This window comes from Pristis pectinata, chromosome 25 (genome assembly GCF_009764475.1).
Source record: "Pristis pectinata isolate sPriPec2 chromosome 25, sPriPec2.1.pri, whole genome shotgun sequence".
Taxonomy (NCBI): domain Eukaryota; kingdom Metazoa; phylum Chordata; class Chondrichthyes; order Rhinopristiformes; family Pristidae; genus Pristis; species Pristis pectinata.
Genome location: NC_067429.1, coordinates 14,144,056 through 14,156,494, shown reverse-complemented (window position 1 = coordinate 14,156,494; position 12,439 = coordinate 14,144,056). Strand labels below are relative to the sequence as shown.

The 12,439-nt window shown below is 41.0% G+C and overlaps 1 protein-coding gene across 1 annotated transcript in view; it reads left to right on the top strand.

The window, feature by feature from the left end:
- etv4 (ETS variant transcription factor 4) overlaps positions 1-12,439 on the top strand; it is a 99,820-nt gene that overhangs the window by 16,685 nt on the left and 70,696 nt on the right. The window contains exons 2-5 of the mRNA XM_052038781.1: positions 96-208; positions 571-658; positions 772-819; positions 4,940-4,993. Coding sequence (XP_051894741.1) covers positions 152-208; positions 571-658; positions 772-819; positions 4,940-4,993 — 247 coding nt within the window. The 5' untranslated portion in view covers positions 96-151. The remainder of the gene's footprint in view (positions 1-95; positions 209-570; positions 659-771; positions 820-4,939; positions 4,994-12,439) is intronic.

The window sequence follows — 12,439 nt, the reverse complement described above, 5'->3', positions numbered from 1 at the left end:
TTTGTGAATGAAGCTTATTATTTATGCATGCCTCGGTCTTTCATTCATGATCTCTCTCCCCTCCAATCCCCCCAACCCCCACCCGGTCTCCGCAGGCTGATCGAAGCTTGTTGTTGTTAAATCCCGTCTAAATGCTCATAAACGGTTAACAATGGAAAACAGGATGGATGGTTATTTGGATCAGCAAGTGCCTTACACGTTTCCAAATGTGAGTACCGCAATTCCGCGAAATTTAGAGCTTCTGTCAGGCTTTGAAAAACAATGAGGCCAAAAAATCCGAATAGGTTTAAAAGAAAGTTTGCTTTGAGTTGCATGCTCTTGCTGAATGTGTGTCTGCAAATGATTGAGTTTATTAATAAAACAAACTTTCTTTTTGTAATGAAGTTATTAAACAATGACAACTAAGGTCGTGAAATTAGCAAGAATCAACAAGAAATGGGCGGGAGGTGGGAGGTGGGGGGTGGGGGGTGGATATCAACTGTTTGAATCCGCGAGTTGCATCATTGAATCAGACTGACAGGTAAAGTTGACTGCAGCCGGTAAAATGCTCCTTGAAAATTCTCACTGCAGAAAGCGCACGATCCCGGGACATTGGAGCGGGCTGTGATTGTCAGGAAGAGAAGGTACATCGCCAAAGAATTAACACCGGACACAGAAGGTAACCATATCAAGCTTTGCATGAATCTTAAATAAAACATTGAACCTGCATTGCGAAAGCTTTTAATCATATCCGAACTTTTCTTTACATTTGGAAATTTCCTTCCTTTTCAGATCTCTTCCAGGATTTAAGTCAACTTCAAGAAGCTTGGCTTGCAGAAGGTGAGTTCAAAATATCTTTGGAATCCTTCAATTCGTGATGTAGGGATCTGTTCGTTGTAATTATGTTTTTCTTTGTTTCATTACTCATTTTTGTTCCCTTCCCCCGTCAATTAATTGCCAAAGGTTAATAGTTCAGTTAATGACACCTCTTAATCTCTCCAAACATCGGCGGGGCTTGATTCTTCGGCCGTTGTGCTCGGTACAACCCGCCGGCATATTTTGATAGTTACAATTGAATTTTTATATCCGTGGTTAGTTCAATCTCTTTGCCGACCAGAGGCTTGAATCAAGAAAGTGAAACTGGCAACTCACGACGTTTTAATTTTTATCCTCTTCTGAAATTGACCTTCGCGGTGCCAAGATTTTCTAGCCAAGAATTTCAAAATACAAACACTGTTTATGGGTAATAGGAAACATATGTGGGGAGGTTTTTTTTTAGAATGGGTGTTGAACGAACGAACGAGGGCAAAAGACGAGTTAAATTGACTCCATCTCCTGACAGCACGCAAAAGGACGTTGATGTCCCCTGCCCCTATGATTTGATTTATGTGGAAAGAAACAGCAGAGAATTTTTGAAATCGTTGGAACCGTCTGTCTATGTATTAACGTGTACCGTTGTGCAGGGGATCCAATGATCCTGTTTGCCAGAACGCTATTTTCAGTTTGGCTTTGAACAGTTTTGGAAGGTTGAGTGCCCAAAGGACAAGTGTCCCCTCTTATTGATCCTGGATTGTAATCTGATAGCAACATGACAATCAAGAGCTACATAAAATACATGTTCAGACAACCCATGAAGCTAACCTTCCTGGTTTAACTCGCATCCTTTTCAAAACAAGTTGTCCCTCTCCGTCTAACTTTAATCTGAATGAAGGGTTTGAATCAGGATCTGAAAGGGAAGAAATAAATAGCTCACCTCATTTGCAACTCCTTTACTGTAAGCTTGGAATGAATTCTACAGACAGATTTGTTTTGGTTTGAATGAATTGTTAATACATACTTGTGTGCCCTTTGTCATTGTTTGAAAATAAGGTGTTGTGATTCTTTAGTAGTGTTGCCATGTTGATTGATTTTCTTTGCCAAAGGAAAAGTTGTTCTTAAAAGGAGAAAAAAAATTGTGGGCGTGGATTAAATTGTCCAAATGTGTGCTGAATTGTAACCTTGCAATAAAAAAGAAACGCCAATGAGGGAAGGTCTGGGGACTGGGACCTGTGGGTAGGACTTCCAAACAGCTAGCATGGGCCCAATGATCCAAATGATCTCCTCCTCCCTGGCCTGTCCTGTGAATTTCGAGGACCGATGGCCTCATTGTCCAGGTAGGGAGAAAGTCGGCCTGTCCTCGCAACTCCCTGCTGGAACGTGTGCCTATTCATGACAGGTGAAGACTGGGTTCAGGTTTACTCTCCGTGGTCAAACAGCTCATGGATGCTTATTGCCTTGGCTCTCAGACAGAGAATGGGTGAGGCACCAGCGATCTACCCGCTCTCAAGGAGATATATTCCGGCAAGACCCAGTGCTTTCGGCTCTGGATGGGTGAACGTATATCATTTAATCTAGAATTAGAACCTGATTTTTCTCTTGTGATGCTCCTTCTGATTAGCGTTGTACCTCTCAGTATCTCATTTCATTATGTTGTATGTAATGACCGAGAATACTCCTTAATTCTCATAAAAACAGAAAATACTGGAAAAGCATAAAGGATATTTTGGGTTCTGAGATCATTGTTGGAGTCTGTCTGACCCTTGATCTGTCTTTTAAATATTGCTGATAGATTTATTCTGCATCTTGCCATTATCAGTCTTTAGTTCAGAATTTTAGCATGATGTCTTAATTTCTATTCTGCCTTTTCACAGTCTCTTTTCAACTTTTTATTTGCACAAGCTGGTATGATTTAGTTGTCAAATTGGGTTTCTTTGCTTCTTTTTCTATTTTTCCTCATTTGTTTGTTGTGTGTATTATTTCAATTTTCATATCAGTTTATATTTCACCATGGAATAATTCAGATATTTTAAAATCATGCATTTAATAGATGATTATTTGGTAAAAGTGAGAAGGCTATTAATGATTGTTCAAGTATTTCCCATGTGGATATTGAAATTTTAAATACTTATTTATACTATTAGTATACTCTGTCAGGAAAAAATGCAATTATATATCATTAAAAGGGGCCAGATTATGTTATTTCATTTAATAAAGCTCGAAGATCAGCAATTAGAAATAAATTACTACTTGGAGAGAAAATAAACACAGCTAATTTTAAAATTGTGTAATCTTCATTGAATATTAAATAAAATATGTTGCCAATGCTTTGAGCACCAAATTTTCTCAGACAGTTGACAAAGCATTTCAGAAATTATGGAAAGCACAGAGCTCTTTTCCATAGATGGAAAATTGCAGGCAGTGCACTGATGTGCTATCTATTGCGTGCAAGACCCCACCAGGATTGTGAGCTTTGTAAAGTTTCACCATTATTTTTACTGCCATTAATGAATATTAAGATATTTCAAAATCTGATGGGAAACATAATTAAAATGCAAAGTATGTTAGGTGGACACCCTTGCCATGTGCAATCATGCTTTTTCAATGTACCTCTGGACAGCACTCAAACTTTAAGCCATACACAAGAAAGATCTGGTGTCTTCATAGAATATTAAAAGTTTGGTTTGACATTATTTGGGTTACATGTGGCTAGCAAATCCAACAATCTGGCCAACTATTAACACTGATTGCTCAGTTAAATATTTCATCTATTAAAAAACAATTTCTTATGCTGTCATCTCAAACAATAATTTTGCTGTATGTATTTATAAACGTTGAACACTGTTCCATTGTAACAGTGTGTGATGGGGTAAAAAAAATTATCTACAAGTTAATTATTAATTCCACTTCTCCATTTAAGTATGTCCACTGGCTCACTACAACAGCAGGGAAATGAGTTTCGAATTCTGGATAGTTTCAGCTCCATTTGGTTAAAAAGAGTATCACTTTAGTTCCATACAGAATTGAATGGTCAGTATCGATGTTATTAGTATGGTGCAAGTTAATATTTGTTGGATGAGCTCTCATTCCTAACTTTTTGGCTATGTACATTGGCCTGGTGATGAATGGTTTCTCTGTAGCTGCTGGTTGACTGTCACCTTGTCTGAGAGATTGTACAAGGCTTATACTGCTGCCAGGTCCAGCCAGGCAACAACCCTACAAGCACCCCTGGAGTCCTGTACCCATTCACTTTGTTTTAAAAGGTCAATCACAAGATGTAGCTTATCTTGTAAAAGTAATAACAATTCCGATTTATTATATTGATGCTCAGTCAAGTCGGAAAGGTAAAGTGGGTTCTTTTAAACAGCTTAAGAAATTGATTTCTCAGTTACTCAGTGAATGAATGCACTAACTTTTATCTTGCTGTTACTTATAGACCTGAGGTGAGGGAGCATCATGGGTTAAGTAACTGGACTATATTCCAGAGACCCACACCAATGAAATGAGTTTGAATTCCACCATGGCAGCTGGGGTATTTAAATTCAAGTAATTTAATAAATGTAGATTTTCTTTTATTTTATGATGATACTAATTGTCATGGTGACTGCGAAACTACAGAAAGCCATTTAAGACCCCATCTGGCTCACTAATATAATTTGAGAAGGACATTGGCCAATCTGGCCAACATGTGACTCCAGACCCATTAACATGGTTGATGTGTAACTGTCTCCTTAGTTTGGGAGCAGTCAGAGGTGAACAATAATGGCAGATCCACATTCTATGAATGAATAAATTAAAATAAAAAAGCAAAGATATTCCAGTACAATCCTTGCTCTATATCATCAGGGTGCTGTGATCAACTTGGGTTGAAGGTTGTGGGAGTCAAATTCCCTCCTGATCACTGGTGGCCCTTGTTGAAAAGATCAAAGGATAAGATCTGGCTCGGTGGTGGTCATCTCCACTCCCAAATATCCCGACAGCAAGACCCATCCAGAACTGACACCTGTGTACAATCAAAGCCCAGCACTGTAGTGATAGTTGTACCAAAGATCTTGTAACTTCTTGTTTCCTGAATAATACCTTAGAGTGGAAAACAGTTGTAATGTATTCAAAATTCTAAAATGTTCCTCCCTCCATATTCCAGCTCAGGTGCCAGACAGCGATGAGCAGTTTGTGCCGGATTATCACTGTGAAAGCCGTGAGTACATTTCTTCTCACACTTCATCACTGACCATGTGCTGACTTGGAAACCTCTCTTCAGGAAATGCCTGTTAGAGAATTGGGCTCCACAGAGCAAATACTTCCCTGTAGCCACGATGCTAAAGTTCCTTCCTTATGGGCTATCTCCACAACCATGTGACTTGGCAGATGCGGGCTTGGGCAGAGGAAGAAATCAAGAGAATTTGGAAATGATGAATGAAAGCATAATTCATGTCATAAAGGGTTGCAGAAAGGCAGCATGCCCTCCTTCCACATATGTTTTCACTATTGTCACTCCTATATCGTAAAACCTATATTTTATTGGGTCTAGATTGTTTGGGGATAAGAAACTTGGCAAGCAAACACAATGGGAGCTGCACCTAAGTTGTAAAGAGACACCTATAAATGAGAGAGTTTCTGTCAGGACTGTGAGCTGCAACTGGTATTGCGTATTTGAAGCCTGAAGCCACTCGGCAGTGTAAATACATCACAAAGGGCCTCTAATCCAACCTGTCTGTTTCTGTTCAATTGGTTTCTCCCATCAGGAGGCATTTTTTTTGTCATGTGAGATGGTGCCCCTCCCCCAGCGCTGGCCCATGAAGTGAAAACAGGCAGCCCTTTACATTTTATGAATGGGTTGGTTGTAATCTATAACAGTAAGAGCTGGCTGCAACAGGTCGTTACAGGCAGGAAGTGCTTCCATATATGGTCATTAGTTTGTTTTACTGGTGATGTAGGGTTGACAGATCTACAAGTGCCCCTTGCTAGAGAAATGACTTGTTGCATAATGTGTATTGTCTGTAGAAACTAGAGAGGCCAGCCAGATGGATTTTATTTTACCCTCATAGCTTACCCACTCCCAAGCAAGAGGATTTCTATATTGACAGATTCATTTTCTAGTAACATTTTCTATTGATTTTTTCCCCAGTGTCTTAGAGCACCAGCATAGCTAGAGAGCTGCCATAGATTTGCATGCTAACATAATTGCAGTTCCATATCCAATCAGTACGGGAAAGCCTTTAGTTAATTTAAAGCTATTTTGGTTCAAATGCCTTGCCTTTTTGTTGACGGAGTTTGACCTAGAAAAGTTAGTGCATGCAAATGGGGCTGAGTGGGATGGCAATGATTCTTCCAGCCTTAGGTTGCCCAGGAGTTAAGTCGGAGACCAAGTTCTGTGGTTCTGCGGGGGCGGGGGGGGGGGGTGGATGAGGAACAGCTGTATGCAAGCTTTAGTTGTGGGAGGGGGCATGTAATTGGTGCCTATGCTTTGGCACGGAGGTAGGAGTGAACAATGGTGATCTGTGCTTTGGTGGGGGAGGAAGGATGATTGATTGGGGCCGCTCCTTTGGTTAGATTTGGGCAGAAACGATTGGGGCCTGCACTTTGCTAGGTGGGGGTGGGGGGGAGAGGGTGGGCATGAGCAATTGAGGCCTGTGCTTTAGTTGTGGGGAGGGAATGAATGATCAGACCTATGTTTTGGTGGGCACTGTGGATGAACGACTGTGGTCTGAGCTGTGGTTGGGGAAGGCAGAGATGAACAAACAGGGCCTGTGCTTTGGTGGGGATGCAGGAGAATGAAAGGCGTCAGAGGCTGGTGTTGCAGGGGATGGGGAGAACAGATGGATGATAAGGTAAATAAAGGACTTGTGGTAGTGAAGCGCAATTGAGTACTGCAGTGTGAAGACCAAGATGTCCTGTTTGTGACCAACATCAGTGTCCATTGCTCCATGATGCACCAGAAGGAGCATCAGACAAAAGATGGCATTAGTCCCCCAGCCCAATGTGGAAACTCATCAGCGTGCTATGGCAATTCACTCAAGGATCTTCTCTGTCAATTTTCCAGACTGATGCAAGTCACTCAGCAATGCTCTTTTTCACATTTCATTCAGGAAAAAGAAAATTGATTTTCAGTTGTAGAACATTAAGTGACTGAATGTCTGTTTACCTTGTTTCTCTCTTTATCTCTTTCTCTCTCTCCCCCTTTCTTTCTGTGTGTCTCTCTCTCTCTCTCTCTCTCTCTCGCCCTCTCTCGCCCTCTCTCGCCCCGTCCCCCAGTTATCTTGCAGATTCAACATTATTGTGTTCTGTTTTCCTCCTCTTACCTTCACGGCATCAGTACCTGTACTTCATTGGTTGTGAGGAGCTTTGGAATATGAAAGACACAAATGCAATGTGTGTTTTCCACTGAGTGTTACCCTGTGGCTTCACTCCATGGTCCACACAGCATGTTCCTGCTCCTTTGGGACAGGTCTGAAATGGCTGAGCTGCATAAATGTTCAGAACAGGAGGGACATCTCAGAGGGCAGATTTTGAAGTACCACTCCACAATTCTTGCTGTAGAAATGATTGCAATAGTCAGATGAAGAGCTGTTGTAATAGTACATTAACTCCACATTATTGCTACCTTTTTGTAACATTCTGTATTGATTACAGGAACCCTGATCTTATAACATTAGTTCATTTTCCTTTCTATTTCCCTCTCCTCCTCTCCTGAACGTTTCTCGCTGGCACAGTTCTACAAGCAGAACCTTGCCCAGGTGATTATTGTGTGTGTGAGACTTCACAGCTTATTTGGCTCTGGGGAATATTACACTTGACACTGTTTCTATCCTAACCCAGGTCTCACATGTAGGGATTTTTGGCTGGTGTTTAGGGCTAATTTTTATGATTCAGAAACACTAATTCTAGTAGTTGTACTGCCACTCTGGGGGAGCTGGACTAACTTAGTACATTCCAGGAATTAAACCTGAGGTTTTCCTTGCCTTCAGAAACCAAATGCTGCAGATACTGGGAAGTTGAATTAAAGATTGCAAATGCTGAAAATACTTAGCAGGTCAGGCAGCATCTATGGAGAGAGAAACAGGTTTAACATTTCAGGTTGATCACTTTGTTTCCATCTCCACAGATGCTACCTGACCTGCTGAGTATCTTCCTTACCTCTGTGACTCAGCTATTTACTTGAGAAGCTCACAAAGCAATCACTAGTTCTTAATTCAAATTTGCACAGGTAAATTCATCATACCCATGTGAAACCACAGAGAATGTTCACCCTCTGTACTTGTATTGTGATAGAGAAAGTCAGGATTGGGAATTTTGGTTCTGTCTCTTTTTCAGTAATTTTATCTTCCCAACTAGCTTATTTTATGAAACATTGAATAACAATGAAAGTGCAATATTAGTTTCAATATTCGGTGCATAAAAATGAACAGGATTCAGCTTTGTGAGTCTGCCGGCAAGCTTTTCCTATCAATAATCCAAATCCATAGCAGTTGAGGTGGGTATCACTGATTACAGTTCAAATTCAGAATTATTAGATCAGTGACTTAATAAGAAAGGAAACCTGACCAGTGTGTGCATTGCATTTGGAAAATAATAACATAAGAATTAGATGCAGGAGTAGGTCTTTTGGGCCTGATCTGCCATTCATCAAGATGATGACTGATCTTCTACCTCAGTGCTATTTTCCTGCACTATCCTCATATTCCTTGATTTCCTTAATATCCAGAAATCCATCAACCTCTGTTTGGAATAAATTCAGTGACCGTGTCCTCACAACCTTCTGGGATGGAGAATTCCAAAGATTCACCACCCTCTGAGTAGAGACATTTCTCCCCATCTATGTTTAGATGGCTTACCCCTTATTCTGAAACTGTGACCCCCCCCCCCCCCCCCCGATCTAGAATCTCCTGCTGATGGAACAATCCTCCACGCTTCCACCCTTGAGCCGTGAAAGGATTTTGTAAGTTTCAATGAGATCACCTCTCTGTCATCCTTCTAAATTCTAGAGAACGCAGGCCTAATCTACTCAATCTCTCCACATACAACAAACCAGTCTAGCAAATGTTCACTGCACTAACTCTATGGCAAGTAAATCCCTTTTTTTAGGGAAGGAGATCAAAACTGTACTTTGTAGTCTAGAGGATGTTACACTTACAACTTTAGTCAGACCTCTTTACTCCCTTGCTAACATTCCCTTGCAGTAACAGCCAACACACCACTTGCTGTTCTCCTTTATCTATTCCACGTCCTCAAAGAACTTCAGTAGATTAATCAAGCAAGGAATTGGCTTTTAGATTTGATCTGAACTTTTTCTTTCTGCTGTGATTTGAATGTGAAGCCAGGTCTACATAAAGTAGAATTAAATCTGAGGCTCTCATCTTTCTGGTTGATTTGTAGTCTTTCTCCATTAGATACAACTTAATGTGTCATAAAATTATTGCAATCTGTGCTCAAAAAGTGATTTTACTGCTGTTGTAATGTCCAAAGTAATAACTCTGTTCAGTTATTTAGTCTGCGCATAGCTGTGTTTGCTGGCTCAAACTGACCATTTCTTGTTCAAGATAAGTGTCCTTTTATACTCTCAGTATATACATATACAGTTGCACAAACATTACTGCAATTGAAAAGAAAATTTAATTTTAACTTCATTTGCTGACTATACAAAGTTGTGAAGTAACTACAGAAACCTGTAGAGGAATATGGGCAGGTTAAGTAAGTGGGTAAAAAGTTGGTAGATGGAATATAATGTGGGGGAAATGTAAGGTTATCTGCTTTACAAGAAATAATCAAAAAGAAGAGTATTGTTTAAAGGATGTGACGTAAATGAAAGCTGGTGATTGGAGAGATCTGTTGTCCTTGTATAAGAATTTTAGAAAATTAGCATGCAGATAATTAGGAAGATTAATGGAACAGCAGCCTTTATTGCAAGAGGAATGAAGTAAAAGTAGAGAAGTCTTGCTGCAACTGTACACGACTTTGGTAAGAAGTGTTGTACACAGTTTCGGTCTCCTTATTTAAAGAAGGGTGTCATTTGCTTGGAGGTGCCCCAAGGAGGTTTACTAGATTGATTCCTGGGATGAAAGGGCTTTCTATGAGAAAGGATTGAGTGGGCGCAGCCAACGCAAAGGCTCGGTGGGGAAGGATTACAGTTTAGGGTTCTTCTGCCACTGGAGAGGGAGGGGCGGGGTCAGGGAGAAAGCCCCTAAATATTGTAAATACGGGACTGGGTAGTTTCCAGGGAGCCACACGTGTGGCATCGGTGCTGTTTTTCTATATAAAAAGGTAACACTAATGAATGATCTGTTCAAGAATGTAAAGGCTTGCACTGTTTTGTAATTGTATATTGTTTGTCTTTTATTATGAATAAAGTTTATTTTGTAAAAAAAAGAATTCTCCCGCAGTATACTGCTAATAAACGGGCTTTATCGAATCACAAAAAAAAAATTGAGTAGATTGTCTCATCGCCAGAACTCACCAACAAGCACCAAGACCTCGCATGGCTGGTGGTGAGAGGGGCCCTCCCAGTCAGATCCTTCCTGTATGGTTGGAACCTCACTCCCAGCGTGCGCTGCCCGCAGGAGGACTGCGCTGGGGACGAGACAGTCACCCACCTCTTTGCGGGCTGTAGGATTGCGAGGAGGGTGTGGCGGAAGATGCAAGGGTCCTTGTCACGGTTCATCCCCAGCAGCTGCGTAACAGAGGATTCTCTGACCTACCGGCTGTTCCCGGGGACACACACAGAGACGGACATCAACTGCTGCTGGAAGGTCATCAACTCGGTGAAAGATGCTCTTTGGTCTGCCCGAAACTTGTTGGTCTTCCAGCACTGCGAGATGTCCGTAGGGGAATGCTGCCGGCTGGCACATTCCAGGCTGCAGGAGTACGTGCTGAGGGACGCACTGAAGCTGGGCGCAGCCAACGCAAGGCTCAGTGGGGAAGGACTACAGTTTAGGGTTCTTCTGCCACTGGAGAGGGAGGGGCGGGGACAGGGAGAAAGCCCCTAAATATTGTAAATACGGGACCGGGTAGCTTCCAGGGAGCCACACGTGTGGCATCGGTGCTGTTTTTCTATATAAAAAGGTAACACTAATGAATGATTTGTACAAGAATGTAAAGGTTTGCACTGTTTCGTAATTGTATATTGTTTGTCTTTTATTATGAATAAAGTTTATTTTGTAAAAATTGAGTAGATTGGATCTGCATTCTCTGGAGTCTGAAGATGAGATTTGATCTTGTATGATTCTCTTCAGGCTTGAGAGGATGGTTGACGTTTAGGGTGTTTCCCCTTGTTGATGAATTCAGAACAAGGAGGTGTGCTTTCAGGGTAAAACAGTGATTCAAATAGCAGAATCAGAGAGGCAAAGAGGCCACTCGCTCCCCACACAACAGTTCTAAAATTAAGCCTCTACCATTGGTTGCTCGTTTAAGAAAGAGATGGAGTGATTTATTTTCTCAGAGGGCTGGAGATTTTTAGAATTCTCTGCCTTAGTGAGAGAGACTGAGTCATGAAATGTATTCCAGGCTGACAGGTTATGGCCAATGAAGGAATTAAGAATTACAGGAATCATACAAGAAAATGAAGCCAAGACCAAAATCAGATTAGTACTGATCTTATTAAATGACTGAATATGGTTGAGAGGATGTATGAGTACTCCTGCTCCTATTTCTTATGTTCTTGTGCTTAAAGTCTGGTTAATCTGTTTAACCATGTACTTGTCAACTGCCCAAACTCCAGCTGTGTATAGTCAATCTGACCCAACAAAGTAGTAAGCTACTCGTTAAACCAACAGATATCCAGATATAGTTTTATTTTTTTGACCTCCCAACAGAAGGACAACAGAATAGTTCGATTCACTTCTCAAATCTACTTGTAGACTAAGCATATTTTCCTGTCAGATTATGAATGGTGCTTTTGATTGTGGCATGAGGCGGAATGGTGTTTAAATGCAGTGGTAATAGAAGCAACTCTAATGCTGCATTAAATCCTCACAGTCAATAATATTTTTAACTCAACATCCTAATTCATTCAAAGTTCCAGTGCTGTGTTCCAGATGCATCACTCTGCCAAATACTGCAAAGGGAAAACAAAATTAGGAAAGGCGCCCATTTATTTGTGGCCTAGCTTTCAGCCTTGTGTCAACATCCTAATGTGTAGGGTTGAGGTGTGAGGATGGAAGACCCCAATGATTCAGATAAAAGGCGGACAACCCCAGTGTTTGCTTCAGGTTACATTGATGCGTTGTTTAGTCATGAAATGAAGGGGAGACTTTGCATGTGGAGGGATGAGCTATTTGAGGAATGTTACAGGTCTTATATTCATATCTGTGTCAATTAAGCACATTGTGAACAATTAATTCCCCACTTCCTGGGGCTGTGTATTCCATAATGCCTCCAGCTGTCCCTGTAATATTGGCAGTTTTTATTATATAAAGCCGTCTGCTTCAATCCAGTTATCAGGACAGGTCCTCCTGAGCTGCTTTTTATTCAGTCTGCCAATAATTTCTTTGTCAGCAACAGGAAAGCTGGTGAATTAATTGCGGCAATAAATCTGAGCATCTTTTCCAATTAAAAGTGAACCAAATAAAACCTGGAAAAATCTCATAGTTGGTTTACTTATCTTGGGAACTAATTTTATGTTTGCAGAAGTCAAAGGTTTATCCATAAC